The 17,715-nt window shown below is 35.4% G+C and overlaps 1 protein-coding gene across 1 annotated transcript in view; it reads left to right on the top strand.

Annotated features, from left to right (window-relative positions):
• Positions 1-17,715, top strand: part of NSUN7 (NOP2/Sun RNA methyltransferase family member 7) — a 55,524-nt gene that overhangs the window by 26,849 nt on the left and 10,960 nt on the right. Inside the window, exons 8-10 of the mRNA XM_041752052.1 lie at positions 1,483-1,626; positions 5,942-6,043; positions 10,860-10,977. Of these exons, the coding sequence (XP_041607986.1) occupies positions 1,483-1,626; positions 5,942-6,043; positions 10,860-10,977 (364 nt within the window). The remainder of the gene's footprint in view (positions 1-1,482; positions 1,627-5,941; positions 6,044-10,859; positions 10,978-17,715) is intronic.

Raw genomic sequence — 17,715 nt, 5'->3', positions numbered from 1 at the left:
ATTTTTGAGATGTGTGAGACTATTTGGAGATTTGAGCCATAATTGGATGCTATTATTATTCAATGATAATAAATTATTTTTAAAAATTTGTATGGCTATATTTTTTAAGGAGTTCTTATCTTTTAGAGATATGAAGTATTTGTAGATTCAAAATAATATGGGTGGGGTGGAAGTGGGTACAGATATAGATGAAACAGAATTGGGCATGAATGGTTCACTGCTGAATCACCATGATGGGTGCTTGAGAATTTATTATATTTTTAGGTCTGTTTTTGTACATGTTTGAATTTTTCTGATAGAAAGTTAAAAATAGAGGGGATAAAAGGAAAAGACCCTCTGATTAAAAAGAAAAACAACAATTTCAAAATAGAATAGGAAGATGAACAAGGTGATCAGACAAGAGAAAATGGGTGGGCCATTTGCTTCAACGTGGATGGAACTGGAGGGTATTATGCTGAGTGAAATAAGTCAATCGGAGAAGGACAAACAGTGTATGTTCTCATTCATTTGGGGAATATAAAAAATAGTGAAAGGGAATATAAAGGAAGGGAAAAGAAATGTTGGGAAATATCAGGAAGGGAGACAGAACATAAAGACTCCTAACTCTGGGAAACGAACTGGGGGTGGTGGGAAATGGGTGACGGGCACTGAGGTGGGCACTTGACGGGATGAGCACTGGGTGTTTTTCTGTATGTTGGTAAACTGAACACCAATAAAAATTAATTTAAAAAAATAAAAAAGAAAAAAGAAAAAAAAAAAAAGAAAATGGGTGGGCAAGCAATTTCAGGGGTGACTCCTCAGCAGGTTAGGGGAATGGGAGCCACTGCAGAAGTGGAGGGGTGGCCTGAAGACAGGGGCACAGATCATTGTATTCTGAGACTGAAGTCCTTAAGGGACCTTAGACTGCCTCATAAATGCTACTGACACCCATTTTTCTCTGGGGAAGATAAAATATAAAAGGGAATTACAAATGGGAAAGGGAAATAACCTAATACTGAGCGTTTACTATGTACTAGGCAACATACTAAACTGCTTTATCTCAGTCTTCACCACAATTAGATGAAGTAGGCATTATTATCGCATTTTATGAGTAAGGAAGTGGAGGCTCAGAGAGATCAAGTCACACAGCCAGTAAACAGTAGGAGGTTGGGAGTCAAAGTTGGGTATTTCTGCTTCCAAAGCTCATTTCCCTCCACTACATCACAGTGTTCTGATGGAATCTGAAGTTCAGAATAAAAAATAGAATTATATTTTATGTAGAAGATATTTAAATTTCAAAATTATTCTCTCAAGTGAAGGAGAAAAATTCATGTAGTATAGGAAGTTATCAGAGAAGAATAGCCCTCTTTTCTGACTATATTAGGATGACTCTTTGTGAGGTTGAGGATTTAAAAATGAACAATGATAAATCAATCTAATTACATACTGTATTAAGATTTTTAATTAATACTTTTGCATTAATTTTTCTGTTTTTTCTCCAAGATATTGAAATACTTCATGAGACATTTCTTAACATTGAATCAAAGGATCATAGATTACAGAAAGTTAAAGTGATTCTGTTGCTACCTCGTTGTTCAGGACTGGGTGTTAGTAATCCAGTAGAATTTATACTAAATGAGCATGAAGGTACTTTAAAATTTTTTAATTTATAAATTACTGAAATTTTTTGATAATTTCAAAAATAAAATTGTTTAAAATCATTAAAATGACATGTCAAATATATCTGATTAATGAGTAGCTACCATGTATATAGCACTTACAATGTGTAAAGTACTTTATGCCGGGTCACCTGAGTGGCTCAGTTAAGTGATTCTTGACTTTGGCTCAGGTCAGGATCTCAGGGTCCTGAGACTGAGCCCCAAGCTGGGCTCTATGCTTAGCATGGAGTCTGCTTCTCTCCTTCTCTCCCTCCCTCTGTCTCTCCCTACACTTGCACACACACACACACACTCTCTCTCTCAAATAAATAAATACATAAACTTTTTTTTTTAAGATTTTGTTTATTTATTTGAGAGAGAGAGAGTGAGAGAGATAGCGAGAGGGAGCACGAGCAGATGGGAGAGTGAGAAGCAGTCTCCCCCCTGAGCAGACAGCCCAATGCAGAGCATGAACCCAGAACCTGGGGGCATGAGCTGAAGGCAGATGCTCAACCGATTGAGCCACACAGGCACTCCAATACATAAACTCTTAAAAAAATTAAGTACTTTACATTCATTGTCTCATTTAGTCCTTATAGCAATCCTTTATTATATGCACAGGGGAATATTAAAAATATTTAATAATTGGAATGATGTAGGTGATCAGATGTTCATCCTTATGCTATTCTGGTATATACTTGAACTCAAGATATAGGCATTAACATTTACCAGCATTTTATGAGGAAAAAAACTGAGACTCAGAAAGATTAATTCAATTTTACAAGGTCACACAGGTTCTAGTTAGTAACAGAGCTAGAATTCAGGTTTAGATCAGCCAGACTGAGGGGCTCCTGGGTGGCTCAGTGGTTGAGCGTCTGCCTTCAGCTCAGGGTGTGATCCTGGGGTCCTGGGATCGAGTCCCGCATTGGTCTCCCCACGGGGAGCCTGCTTCTCCCTCTGCCTATGTCTCTGTCTCTCTCTGTGTCTCTCATGAATAAATGAAGTCTTTAAAAAATAATACATCAGCCAGACTCTACAGACTGTGCTCTAAAATTAAATCATTATCACATTATTTCAAACTCAAGATTTCTTTAACCTCCAGTATGTATATTTTATGATATGAATGCCTCAGATTAAATATTAATACTAGGAATATTTCATTTCCTTCTTTAATAAATCATAAAATATTATTTAACATTACCATTTATTGAGCACATATTTATAAGGCAGTGAGCTAAGCACTTTGCTTCAATTATTTCATCAAATCCACAATAACTCAATGAATTTTTTACAGTCTCCCCCCCCTTATCCATGGGGATTTGTTCTAAGACCTCCAGTGGATGCCTGAAACCATGGGTAATACTGAACCCTACATCTTCTGTTTTCCCCTATCACCTATGGTAAAGTTCAATGTATAAGAGATTAATAACAACAAATCATAAAATAGAGCAATTATAACAGTATTTTGAAATAAAGTTATGTGAATGTGGTTTCTCTTTCAAAATATCTTATTACACTGTACTCACCTTTCTTACAATGTGAGATGACAAAATGTCTACAGGATGAGATGAAGCGAGGTGAGTGAGATAGGCACGGTGGTGATGTAGCGTTAGGTGACTATTGACCTTCCACCGATTTGGCAGAAGGAGGATCATCTGCTTCCGGGACCTTCAGTAACTGAACTACAGAAAGCAAAACTGCAGATGCTGAACTCCTTTTTTCTCCATTTTATGAGTACAGGATCTGAGGCTCAGAGGGGTTGAAGCTCCCCAGAGCCATTTGACTAGTGTCAGAGCCCAGATTAAAACACAGCAGCTCTGATTCTGAGGCTGACACTGTGAGCCACTTTTTAAATGCTGTGCATTAACTGAAATGGATCCTTACTCTAATCTGTTCATACTGAAAGCTCTAATTAAATAAGATTAACTGAAATATTAGATAAAGAAGACATTTCACCAACATTCAGCATATAGTGAGTACCTATTTTCTGTTTCTAGCAAGGACAGAATCAAAAACAAGAAAAAGAAATGCAGGGAGAGAAGGAAACTAATATTTATTGCACACAACCACGTGCCAGCCAATATTCTAGGTGGTATGCGTGCACTGTCACTTAATAGTCACAATAACATTTTGAGGGTAGTGTCCTTTTATTATTTCTATTTGGGGAGGGAGGGAACAAGACTAAGAGAAATCTCACAAGCTACCTAAGGTGTAGCTAGTAAATAGAGAGGCTGGGATTCAAATTCAGATTAGTTAGCACATTCCACTATACTACAAAATGTGTAACTGGGCTTACACTGTTCCACGTGGAATTTTGACCTGCTATAGAAAATGTCTTCCCAATGGTAGTAAAACAGAAGCATAACCAACTCAGATGGGAGAATGGTGAGCTGAGAAACTTCCTACATTGACTGGGAAATAAATAAGAATTAGTAGACAATGGGAAAAAGAGGGGGAAGAAATAGCTGCCGCTATAATAAACATTGCAGTCAAGAGAATTAGAGACCTTCCAACTGAGAGACTCTGGCCTTATTCTGGGCCATCTTGAAGTGGGAATGCAGAAAAAAACAAACCATAGGTAAAAATAAAGTAGAGCCTGTTGGGGATGGGGTGGGATGGAAAGCCCAAAGGGAACCACAAGTTATGAAAAGGGAGAAAGTAAAAAATTTCCTAGGTATTAGCAATGTTCTGAAAACTTTGATGACGAGGCAACAGGATAAGCCAAGAAGCAGGCTTTGGGAAACCTAGGGGAAAAAAAGAAAGGTTTCCTCTGAGGAGGTAATAGAGCAAAGAAGGAGCTGCTGACCTAGTGTCTATGGTAGAAATAGTACCAAGCTTAGTGGGGATAAATCCAAAAGACTTAGATACTAGGTGGAAGGGAGAAATCATGAGTTAGTTTGAAAAACATTTTAACATGGAAAAGTATTAGAATCATTGAGGAATATATGAAATTGTTCTTTGCTAACAACTTGGAATTATTTTAAAATGGAGTGAAAGAGGTAAATTGATACAGTTTTATAGTATAATATGTAAGTGGTCCTTTAAAAAACTGGTGAATAGAGGGGCACCTGGGTGGCTCAGTCCGTTGAGCATCTGCCTTCAGCACAGGTCATCTCAGGGTCCTGCATTAGGGGCTCCCTCCTCAATGGGGAGCCTGCTTCTCCTTCTCCCTCTGTCACTCCCCCTACTTGTTCTGTCTCTGTCAAATAAATAAAATCTTAAGGAAAAAAATGTTTTTAAGTGGTGAGTAGAGATAGAAAAATGTGAAGTATAAAATTAAATTGGGAAATAATAGAATTAACCCTTAGTGATATTACTGGAATGGAGAAGAGTCACTATATGGCATAAATAATTGGCTCTCGTACTCCAGTTACTGAGAGGCAAAATAAACAGAAGTTAGGAGTTTGGACACTCTGGTCAGATTTCTGAGCTAGAAGCATGGTTCTACACCTCGTAGCTATGTGACCTTAGATAAGTAGTCTAATGTATGTTTGGACAGTTTTCTTAATGTTAAAAGGGATGATAAAGGGGGTGATGGGGCACCTGGGTGGCTCAGTGAGTTAAGCAGCTACCTTTGGCTTGGGTCATGATCTCAGGGTCCTGAGATGGAGCCCTTGTAGGGCTTCCTACTCAGTAGGGAGTTAGCTTTTCCCTCTCCTTCTGCCACTCTCCCCTCACCACCCCCACTCTTGCTTGTGCCTGCTCTCACTCTCAAATAAATGAAAAGTCTTTAAGGGGGATTGATAAATAATGTATATAAAGTGGTACTCAATATTCTTAATATCAAAAAACATGTTAAAATTAGTTTTAAAATTTTTTAAAAGTTACTTTAAGAGTTTCTTGATCTGTTTCTTAATCTATGAAGACATACATTTACCTCCCTGAATTTTTTTCTTCCAAGATTGCTTTCAGTAAGTTAATGTTTTTAACCATGTCTTTTTGTATTCTTTCCTACTCAGATGTGACTGTAGCTCATCAGTTTCTGCCTTGGAAATAAATCTCTTCTTTCTTTTCATCTATTAGTCTCCAGATTTACTGCATTCTCCCTTCTGTATCTAAATGACTTAGTTGGATGACTATTGCATAAGAACTTGGAGAAGAATATTAAAACTAAATGAAATTATCTTTATTTAGTTTTTAAATTTTAACAGCATTTTAATAATACTATTTATTTAGTTTTAATAAATATTTTCCATGAAATTCTCATTAATAAGGAAAACGATTGAAAAATTAAACTATGTGATTATAGCAATATATGAAATACACCCAATAGTGATATATTTAAAAGGATTTATTTGCTTTAGATACAGGTTTACTTAAAGATTTCTCTCAAGGAGGCACATCAGAAGATAAACTTCACATTCTTGCTCAACAGCAATATGAACAGCTAACGCATGCAATGAAATGTAAGTTTATTAATCAGTGCAATCTTAAAATATGTTGTGAATCTTAGAAACATTAATACTTCATTTATCTATTATAATCAGGCTAATGAGTTGTGACCATAAGTGAATTTTCCAAAATAGTCTTAGTGCCTTCCAATATCAAAATATTTATTTTTACCACTTCAATCTGTCTTAAAAATAGATGCTGTGCTATCATTTGTAGCATAGGTTAGCAAGCATAATGAACAGTTTCCTAATGCTGAAGTAAAAAAATTATGTACATCTATTATGGAACAGTTTTGTTTATTTCTTTTCTTTGGCTTTTTACTTGATGTAATTTTTCTGTTGTCATTGTGCCTGCCCATAATAACTATTCTACAATTCAAATTTTAATCAAATTCTTATGTCTCTTAGTACTAAATAGAGAATAGAGAAAAGCAATTACAAATATAGCCTAGATTTCTTTATTTTAACCCCGAGTAACTAAGCTCTTTAGGTATTTGTGGTATTGTTTCAATCACTCCATTTAGATTTTGTTTTTTTGTTTTTGTTTTTGTTTTTTCCATTTAGATTTTTGAGGAGCACTGCCCTCAAATGGATATGGATATGAAAAAGTGAGAAATCTCTGAGAAATTACATAAACTATTATTAATTCAGTGCATTGTTTATCAAGTGCATACTCTGGGTCAGGCTGGATTTAGGGATATGCGTGTGAATAAATCCTGATCTACAGAGGCTCAAAGATAAATATATAGTTATAGATAATTCATTACATAAAGTTAGAACATAAATGAGGTAGAAATAAGGCAAATGGAAAGTACAGAGCCAGTCTGTTGATGCTACTCATAAATATTAATTTGAACACATATATATATGAGCTCATATATATATGATCTATGAAATAAATGGTTGGAAGATTAGAAAGTTGGTAAAGAATTTTTTGATGCTTTCTCAGATCACATTATTTAAAATTACAATATCATCTGAAACTATCTCCATCACTGCTTTTTCTCTATAGCACTTATCACCTCCTAAAGATATGATATGATTTAACTATTTGTGTCTTATCATGTTAATAAAACATGGAAAACAAGCTTCCCAGGGGCAAGGATTTTTGTCTGTATATCTTGGATGCCTAGAATAGTGCTTAACCTGTAGTAGGTGCTTGATATGCATGAATAAATGAGTGCAGATAGTAGTAGTATCTCATTTTACAGAAGAAAAATCTGAGGGTTTAAGTAATTTTCCCAGGTTCATACAGCAGTTAAGTAAATAATTGGAATTCATATCTAAGTCTGTTTCTAGTTATGTCATATGGCTCATGGGGAGAATGCCTGAAGTATCAAGCTCATGGTAATCTGCAGTAGTATTTGTGTTTGTGACTGGCTTGATCACATTGATTGAAATTTCCAATTTCCAGACAGATCAATGAAACCAGGAGCTGGTTCTTTAAAAACATTAATCAAATTGATAAACCCCTACCCAGACTTACCAAAAAGAAAAGAGAAAGGACCCAAATAAATAAAATCACAAATGAGAGAGGAGAAATAATAACCAACACTACAGAAATACAAATATAAGAGATATTATGAAAAACTCTATGCCAACAAATTGGGACAACCTAGAAGAAATGGATAAATTCCTAGAAACATATAAGCTACCAAAACCGAAACAAGAAGAAATAGAAAACTTGAACAGACTGATAACCAACAAAAATCTCCCAACAGGGGTGCCTAGGTGGCTCAGTTGGTTAAGAATCTGACTCTTGATTTCGACTCAGGTCATGATCTCTCAGGGTCCTGGGATTTAGTCTCCAATGGGCTTCCACACTCAGTGGTGAGTCTACCTAAGTATTCTTTCCTTCACCCTCTCCCTCTGCCTCTCCCCACAAACTCCCTCTCTCTCAAATAAATAAAAAAAAATCTTTAAAAAGCAAAATAAAACAGCTCTCTCAGCAAACAAAAGTCCAGGGCCAGATGGCTTCCCAGGGGAATTCTGCTAAACATTTAAAAAAGGGTTAATAACTATTCTTCTCCAACTGTTCCAAAAAAAAAAAAAAGAAATGGAAGGAAAACTCCCAAACTCATTATATGGGGCCATTATTACCTTGATTCCAAAACCAGACAAAGGCCCCACTAAAAAGGAGAATTATAGGCTAATAATCCTGATGAACATGGATGCAAAAGGTCTCAACAAAATACTAGCAAATCAAGTCCAACAGTATGTTAAAGGAATCATTTACTGTGATCAAGTGGGATTTATTCCTGGGCTTCAAGGGTGGTTCAACATTGGCAAATCAATCAACATGATACACCACATTAATAAAAGAAAGTATAAGAACCATATGATCCTCTCTATAGTTGCAGAAAAAGCATTTGATAAAATCTACATCCATTCATGAAAAAGCCTCAACAAAGTAGGGATAGAGGGAACATACCTCGACTATGAAAAATCCATAGTTAATATCATCCTCAATGATGAAAAACTGAGAACTTTTCCTCTATGGTCAGTAACAAGAGAGGTATGTCCACTGTCACTACTGCTATTTAACATAGTACTGGAAGCCCTAGCCTCAGCAATCAGACAACAAAAAGAAATAAAAGGCATCCAAATCAGCAAGGAGGAAGTCAAGCCTTCACTATTTGCAGATCACATGATACTCTATTTAGAAAACCCAAAAGACTCCACCAAAAAAGTACTAGAACTGATAACATGAATTCAGTAAAGTCACAGGATACAAAATCAATGGACAGAAGTCTGTTGCATTTCTATACACCAATAATGAAGCAGCAGAAAGAGAAATCAAGGAATTGATTCCATGTGCAATTGCACCAAAACTGTAAGATACATAGGAATAAAGCTAACTAAAGAGGTAAAAGATCTATACTCTGAACAGTATAAAACACTGGTGAAAGAAATTGAAAGTGACACAAAGAAAAGAAAAAACATTGCATGCTCATGGATTGGGAGAACAAATACTGTTAGGATAAGCAATCTACACGTTTAATGCGATCCCTATCAAAATACCACCAGGATTTTTCACAGAATTAGAACAAACAATCCTAAAATTTGTAGAAAACCACAAAAGACTGAATAGCCAAAGCAATCTTAAAAAAAGCAAAGCCGGAGGCCTCACAATTCTGGACTTCAAGTTATAAAGCTGTAATGGTCGAGACAGTATGGTACTGGCACAAAAACAGACACATAGACCCATGAGACAGAACAGAAAATCCAGAAATGGACCCACAACTAATCTTCAACAAAGAAAGAAAGAATATCCAGTAGGAAAAAGTCTCTTCAACAAATGGTGTTGGGAAAACTGGACAGCAACATACAAAAGAATGAAACTGGACCACTTTCTTAACACCATACACAAAAATAAGTTCAAAATGGATTAAAGACCTAAATGTGAGACAAGAACCCATCAAAATCCTAGAGGGAAACACAGGCAGCAATCTCTTTGACCTTAGCTACAGCAACTTCTTGCTAGACATGTCTTTAAAGGCAAGGGAAACAAAAGCAAAAATGAACTATTGAGACTTCATCAAGATAAAAAGCTTTTGCACAGCAAAGGAAACAGTCAACCAAACTAAAAGGCAAGCTCCAGAGTGGGAGAAGATATTTGCAAATAATATATCCAATAAAGGTTTAGTAACCACAGTTTATAAAGAGTTTATCAAAGTCAACACCCGAAACCAAATAATCCAGTTAAGAAGGCAGAAGACTTGAATAGACATTTTTCCAAAGAAGACATCCAGATGGTTAACAGGCACTTGAAAAGATGCTATTGATTATTCATCAATAGAGAAATACAAATCAAAACAACAATGAGATACCACCTCACACCAGTCAGAATGGCTACACAGGAAACAGTAGGTGTTGGTGAGGATGTGGAGAAAGGGGAACCCTCTTAATGCTGGTGGTGGGAATGCAAACTGGTACAACCACTCTGGAATATAGTATGGAGGTTCCTCAAAAAGTTAAAAATAGAACTACCCTATGATCCAGTAATTGCACTATTAGGTATTTACCCAAAGGATACAAAAATACTGATCCCAAGGGATACATGCACCCTGGTGTTTATAGCAGCATTATCAACAAAAGCCAAATTATGGTAAGAGCCCATATGTCCATCGACTGATGAGTGGATAAAGAAGGGGTGGTATATATATATATATATATACATACATACACACACACACACACACACACAATGGAATGTAGGCAGCCATGAAAAGGAATGAAATACTGCCATTTGCAATATTGTGAATGGAACTAGAGAGTAAATGAAGTCAGAGAAAGACAAATACCATATGATTCTACTCATATGTGGAATTTAAGAAACAAAACAGATGAACATAGGGTGAAAAAGAGAGAGGCAAAACGGAAAGCAGACTCTTAACTATAGAGAACAAACTGGAAGGGAGGTGGATGGGGGATGGGTTAAATGGATGATGAGTAATTAAGGAGTGTACTTGTTGGGATGAGCACTGGGTGTTGTATGTAAGTGATGAATCACTAAATTCTACATCCGAAACTTTTACTATTATACTGTATGTTAACTAACTGGGATTTATTTATTTTTTCTAACTGGGATTTAAATAAAAACTTAAAAAAAAAGAATTTTCAATTTCTATACAATCCAGTTAGATTCACTTTACTTATTGGCCACAGATTTACATTACTAATATGTGCTTTAAAGGGAAATCATGCAAGCATTTATGGAAATCATTCCTTTCACAACCATGTGGTAGTAGTATCAAATAGATGTTTGGAAATATAAATCTGTTTAGGATTGTTAATAGGATCATTATTATTAATTACACCTTCTTTATAGTTACTAAAGCTCAAGCAGTCGTTTATTGCACATGTTCAGTTTATCCAGAAGAAAATGAAGCTGTTGTTAAAAAAGCACTGGAATTTCAGGACCTGGGGAATAAAGTACAGCCTTATAGGTAAGAAAGGAAAGGATCGTTTTGAATTCAAATATTTCTGAGAGTGAATGATTATGATTCTCTAAGTTATGTGAAGACATTCCACATCCTTTTTGTTATACTTTAACATGACCAAATAAGCTAACTTCTTACAACTATAATGTAGATTCTGTAGAGCCTTTACAATGGCTTGGCATGAGCATTCTCTTGTACTACTAAAAATTCTTTTTTGTTGTTAGTAAAGCTAAAGGCATTTTCACTTTGAGTTGATTGGTTTTTGGATTAAATTGGGTCTAAATATTTATATCCTGAGTTTTATATACATGTATGCCTCAGTACAAGAAAAAAAGGATATAAAAAAACCTTAGGAAGGAGATAGAAAATTATTTAATTGGGTGTTTATTATCTGAAAACACATTTCTTAGCCCCCTGTAGCCTTTGTCCTTCACAAAGACTGAGGTAAAAATGGCCTAAATAATTCAAGTAGATTTTGGGTTAAATGTTACAGGGAAGTAGGGGTAGAGAGGAGGAGCACTATTCCATCTGAACTGTGGACATCAAAATAAAGAGTAGATCTAAAAATACATGGCACCAATTTGTTCTTCAAGACTGTATGATAGGTATTTTAAAACATCTCTTCTATTTTTTACTTATTTGTCTTGTTCTGAACTTTCCTTTTTAATTCTTACAGAAGGTTCTTAACATGCATATGGTTTGCTCCTTCCTTTTAACTTGATATTTTTTCCTTTGCTGTTCACAAGTGGATATGTTAATTATGCTTGTATTTTCCTTCTTACTGAACTTTACTTCCTTACCTAGTAGTAGCTCCTATTGGTGGCTAAGGGCCAACCTCATGCTCTGATAGCTTCCCAACACTGCATTAGCTAAATCACCATCTAGTGGCAAAGAGAATTATTGCGGGTATATAACCAAATTCGTAATGTGAACAATTTTGTCTGTCAGGGATGTTTTCTAAGACTATACTGTGGCAAAAATGGAGAAACATCTGCATTTTATTTCATTAGATTTTATTTCAGGTAAGCCATGATGAATGATTAATCCATGATATGGTATAAAAAACACAGGTAATATTTAAAGACATGAAGATAGAATAATGTGGGATTTGGGCTAAAATTGGAGAGTAAATATATATTCAAGAGATTTAACTACTTGCTAAGGATGCTGTTGAAAGAGCTTATGAATTGCTTAAGGAAGTATACTGTATGGCTTTTGAGAATCATTTCTTAATTCCCAAAGTAGGAGAATTTAGGTCTGAAAGCAGTATTATATGCCATTGAATCTAATCACCTGTTGTTTAAATTTCCTTTTAATATTCCAAAAATAGCTCATTTTTGGACTTTAGCTATCATGATACATGCCTTGGGTTTAGGCTGCTTCCCCCGCCTCATTCTCTACTGTAAAAACTTCAAACATTACAGAAATACCAACTTTAAAAAGAATGAATTTTTCTAAATTCCATTCTCTTAAAAATAATCATGTTAACAGTTTGATGTGTAATCTTTCAGGTTTTCAAGAACCAAAGGTTGTGGATATTTTACATTGTAATTAGTCTTCTCAAATTACTCACCAAAATATACACTCTTATTAATCTATTTCTCCACAGCTTCACCAATGCTGTGTTTTATCAGACTTAAATCTTTACCAATCTAATTAATTTCCATTTCTCCGTGAATGAGGTTGGGCACTTTTGCAGTTACTGACTGGGCAGTGTAGTGTGAAAGGTTTCAGAGCCGTAGTCTTCAAACATTTTTATTCAAATACTCCCTACCATTTTTTAAATAACTGTGATCTTTTTCCATTTTAAAGTTGACAACTAATATTTTTCATCATAAATTTAAATAATTGCAGAATATTTCTGGAATATTATATTACATGTGATTTAAGTATATTTCTGTTAAATCTTTGGAGCTGCACATTTATCTTACTTAATTTGTGGAAAAATATTTCATCTGTTACCTGTTTTACAAAACTAGTTCTCATTGCTAAAACCAAATTAACCTCATCAGGAAAAGTCTGACTTTATTAATTTAAATAAACATGTTAATATGCCTGTGTGATTTATTTCTAATTATAATTCAAAGATAGAGAGAAGGGGAGGGAAGGAGAGGGAAGACAGGAAGGGAGTGAGAAGGGGAGGGCAGGAAGCAAGAAGTTAGTTCAAGAACAGAGCTTTGGTAAGAGTTTGGCACCCTCTTCAAGATTTCTTACCTAAACTCTGTTTTGCCATGGGAGAGGAAAACCAGTCTTGAGTTGTCTTTTTGTTAGCCCCCTAGAGATTTTAACATCCTGGGACAGTGCACTATGATGAGATAGGTGCCTATTTTTGTTGTGTGAGAAAGGTGTTGTGAAAGGAGAAGAAGGAGAAGTAGCTGTAACATGGGTTACCATATTATCTACCTAATGGATCATTATGGAGATTGAATATATTAATATATTGATACATAAATGTTCAATAAATGTTCATTGTTATGATTATTGCTATTAATTTGCAAGTTGTCTGCTTGTGTTCTTTACCATTTTTTCAACTGTATTATTCATCTTTTTCTTCTTTTTATATGTTTTATTGTATATTACATATATTAACTTTTTCATATAAAATACAAATAGTTTTTAGATTATCTCTTAAATATTTAAAAATTTTAATTCCAGTATAGTAAACATACAATGCTATATTCATTTCAGATATATGAGAGTGATTGAACAATTCTATACCTTACTCAGTGAACATCATGACAAGTGTACTCTTAATCCCCTTCACTATTTCCCCTAACCCCCCACTCACCTCCCCTCTGGTAACCACCAGTTTGTTCACTATACTTAAGAGTCTGTTTCTTGGCTTGCCTTTCTTTTTCCCTTTGCTTGCTTGTTTTGTTTCTTCAATTCCACATACGAGTGAATTTGTATGGCATTTGTCTTTCTCTGACTGACTTATTTCACTTAGCATTATACTCTTTAGCTCTATCCATGTCATTGCCAATGGCAAGATTTCATTCTTTTTTATGACTGAATAATATTCCATTGTTTGTGTGTGTGTGTGTGTGTGTGTGTGTGTGTGTAGCTTCTGTATCCATTCCTCAAGCAATGGACACTTGAATTGTTTCCATATTTTGGCTATTGTAAATAGTGCTCCTATAAATAGAGGGGTGCACTGTATCCCTTGGAATTAGTGTTTTTGTATTCTTTGGGTAAATACCAAGTAGTGAGATTGCTTCATCCTAGGGTAGTTCTATTTTTAACTTTTTGAGGATCCTCAAAAGCCACTTTTCCAGTGTCTGCATCAGTTTTCTTTTTCTTTATTTTAAAAAAGATTTTATTTATTTATTCATGAGAGACGCAGAGACACAGGCAGAGGGAGAAGCAGGCTCCATGCAGGAAGCCCAACATGGGACTCGATCCTGGGTCTCCAGGATCACGCCCTGGGCTGAAGGCAGTGCTAAACCGCTGAGCCACCCCAGCTGCCTGGTTTGCTTTTTCCACCAACAGTGCATGAGTATTCCTTTTTCTCCATATTCTCGCCAACACTTGTTTCTTGTGTTGTTGATTTTTAGCCATTTTGAATGGTTGATGTGCTATCTCATTGTAGTTTTGATTTGCATTTCCCTGATGATAAGTGATGATGACCATCTTTTCATGTGTCTGTTGGCCATATGGATGTCTTCTTTGGAGAAATGTCTTTTCTTGTCTTCTGCCCATTTTTAAATTGTATTATTCAGATTTGGGGTGTTGGGTTTTATAAGTTCTTTATATAATCTTGGATACTAACCCTTTACTGGATATGTCATTTGCAAATATCATCTCCCATTCCTCAGGTCGCCTTTTAGTTATGTTGATTGTTTCCTTTGCTGTGCAGAAGCTTTTTATTTTAATGTAATCCCAATAGCTTATTTTTGCTTTTGCTTTCCTTGACTTAGGGGATCTATTTAGAAAAAACTTGCTACACCTGATGTCAGAGAAATTAGTGCCTATGCTCTTTACTAAGATTCTTATGGTTTCAGGTCTCACAGATGGGTCTTTAATCTACTTTGTACTTATTTTTGTGTATGATGTAAAAAAGTTATCCAATTTCATTCTTTTGCATGTGGCTGTCCAGTTTTCCCAACACTATTTGTTAAAGAGACTGTCTTTTTCCCATTGGATATTCTTTCCTGCTTTGTCAAAGATAAATTGTCCATATAATTGTGGGTTTATTTCTGTATTTTCTATTCTGTTCTGTTGATCTATGTATCTGTTTTTGTGCCAGTACTATACTATTTTGATCACCACAGCTTTGAAATACATATTGAAGTCTGGAATTGTGATGCCTCCAGCTTTGCTTTTTTTTTTTTTTTCTTAAGATTTTATTTATTTATTCACGAGACACAGAGAGAGAGAGGCAGAGACACAGGCAGAGAGAGGAGAAGCAGGCTCCCTGCATGGAGCCCGATGTGGGACTCGATCCCAGGACTCTAGGATCATGCCCTGGGCCAAAGGCAGACGCTCAACCACTGAGCCACCCAGGCATCCCATCTTTGCTTTTTTTTAAAGATTGCTGTGGCTGTTTGGGGTCTTTTGTGGTTCCCTACAAATTTAAGGATTGTTTGTTCTAGTTCTATGACAAATGCTGGTGGTATTTTGATAGATATTGCATTAAATGTGTGGATTGCTTTGGGTAGTATAGACATTTTAACAATATTTAACAATTCTCACAATTCTTGAGCATAGAATATCTTTGCATTTCTTTATGTCATCTTCAATTTTTTTTTTATCAGTGTTTTATAGTTTTTAGAATACAGGTCTTTTACCTCTTTGGGTTTATACCTAGGCATTATTTTTGGTGCAATTGTAAATGGGATTGTTTTTTTAATTTCTCTTTCTGCTACTTAATTATTGGCGTATAGAAATGCAACAGATTCCTGTATCTTGATTTGCATCCTGCAACTTTGCTGAATTCATGAATCAGTTTTAGCAGTTTTTTAGTGGAGTCCTATGGGTTTCCTATACATAGTAGTATGTTATTTGCAAATAGTGAAAGTTTTACTTCTTCTCTGCTGATTTAGATGCCTTTTATGTTGTTGTTGTTGTTGTTGTTCTCTGATTGCTGGGGCTAGGGCTTCCAGTACTATGTTGAATGAAAGTGGTGAGAATGTACATCCTTGTCTTATTTCTGACCTTGGGGAAAAAGAAAGATTCTCAGTTTTTCCCCCACTAAGGATGATATTATCTATGGGTCTTTGATATATGGCCTTTATTATGTTGAGGTATGTTCCCTCCAAACCTACTTTGTTGAGGGTTTTGAGGGTTTTTATCATGAATGGATGTTGTATTCTGCAAATGCTTATTTATTTATTTATTTATTTATTTATTTATTTATTAAGTAGGCTCACAGCCAGTGTGGAGCCCAACATGGGGTCTGAACTCACAACCTTGAGATCAAGACCTGAGCTGAGATGGAGAGTCAGATGCTTAACTGACTAAGCCACCCAGGCACCCTTCAAATGTTTTTTCTGAATCTACTGAAATGATCATATGGTTCTTATCCTTTTTTCTATTGATATGATGTTTCACATTGATTGATTTGGGAATTTTGAACCACTCTTATCACCCAGGAATAAATACATCAGATCATGGTGAATGATTTCTTAAATGTATTATTGGATTTGATTTGCTAGTATTTTGTTGAGAATTTTGCATCTCTGTTCCTCAGAGATACTGGCCTCTAGTTTTGTTTTTCTGTGGCATCTTTACATGGTTTTGGCATCAGTGTAATGCTGGACTCATAGAATGAGTTTGGAAGTTCTCCTTCCTCTTTTATTTTTTGAAATAATTTTTTTTTAAATTTTTTATTTATTTATGATAGTCACACACAGAGAGAGAGAGAGGCAGAGACACAGGCGGAGGGAGAAGCAGGCTCCATGCACCAGGAGCCTGACATGGGACTCGATCCCGGGTCTCCAGGATCGCGCCCTGGGCCAAAGGCAGGCGCCAAACCGCTGCGCCACCCAGGGATCCCCTATTTTTTGAAATAATTTAAGAAGAATAGGTACTAACTCTTCTTTAAATGTTTGGCAGAATTCCTGTGGGAAGCCACCTGGTCCTGGACTTTCGTTTGTTGAGAACTTTTTGATTATTGATTCAATTTCTTTGCTGGTAATTGGTCTGTTCAAATTTTCTATTTCTTCTTGTTTCAGGTTATATGTTTCTAGGAATTTTTTCATTTCTTCTAGATTGTCCAACTTGTTGGCATATAGTTTTTCATAATATCCTATTATAATTGGTTGTATTTCTGTGGTGTTGGTTATTAAATCTCCTCTCTCATTTGTGATTTTATTTATATGGATCCTTTCTCCTTTTTTTCTTTGGTAATTCTGGCTAGAGGTCTATCAATTTTATTTATTTCTTTTTTCAGAGAATCAGTTCCTGGTTTCATTGATCTGTTCTATTGGTTTTTAGTTTCTATAACATTTATTTCTGCTCTAGTCTTTATTATTTCCTTCCTTCAGTTGGTTTTAGGTTTTGTTTGTTGTTCTTTTTCTAGGTCCTTTGGGTGTAAGGATAGTTGTTTATTTGAGATTTTTCTTGCTTTTGAGGTAGAGCTGTATTGCTATAAACTTCCCTTTTAGAACTGCTTTTGCTGCATCCCAAAGGTTTCAAACCACTGTGTTTTCATTTTCATTTCTTTCCATGTGCTGTTTAATTTTTTCTTTCATTTCTTAGATGAACCATTCATCATTTAGTAGCATGTGATTTAACCTCCATGTA

The sequence above is a fragment of the Vulpes lagopus genome, chromosome 4 (genome assembly GCF_018345385.1).
Source record: "Vulpes lagopus strain Blue_001 chromosome 4, ASM1834538v1, whole genome shotgun sequence".
Classification (NCBI taxonomy): Eukaryota; Metazoa; Chordata; class Mammalia; order Carnivora; family Canidae; genus Vulpes; species Vulpes lagopus.
The sequence above is the reverse complement of the archived record's forward strand: the minus strand, read 5'-3'. Positions and strand labels throughout refer to the sequence as shown.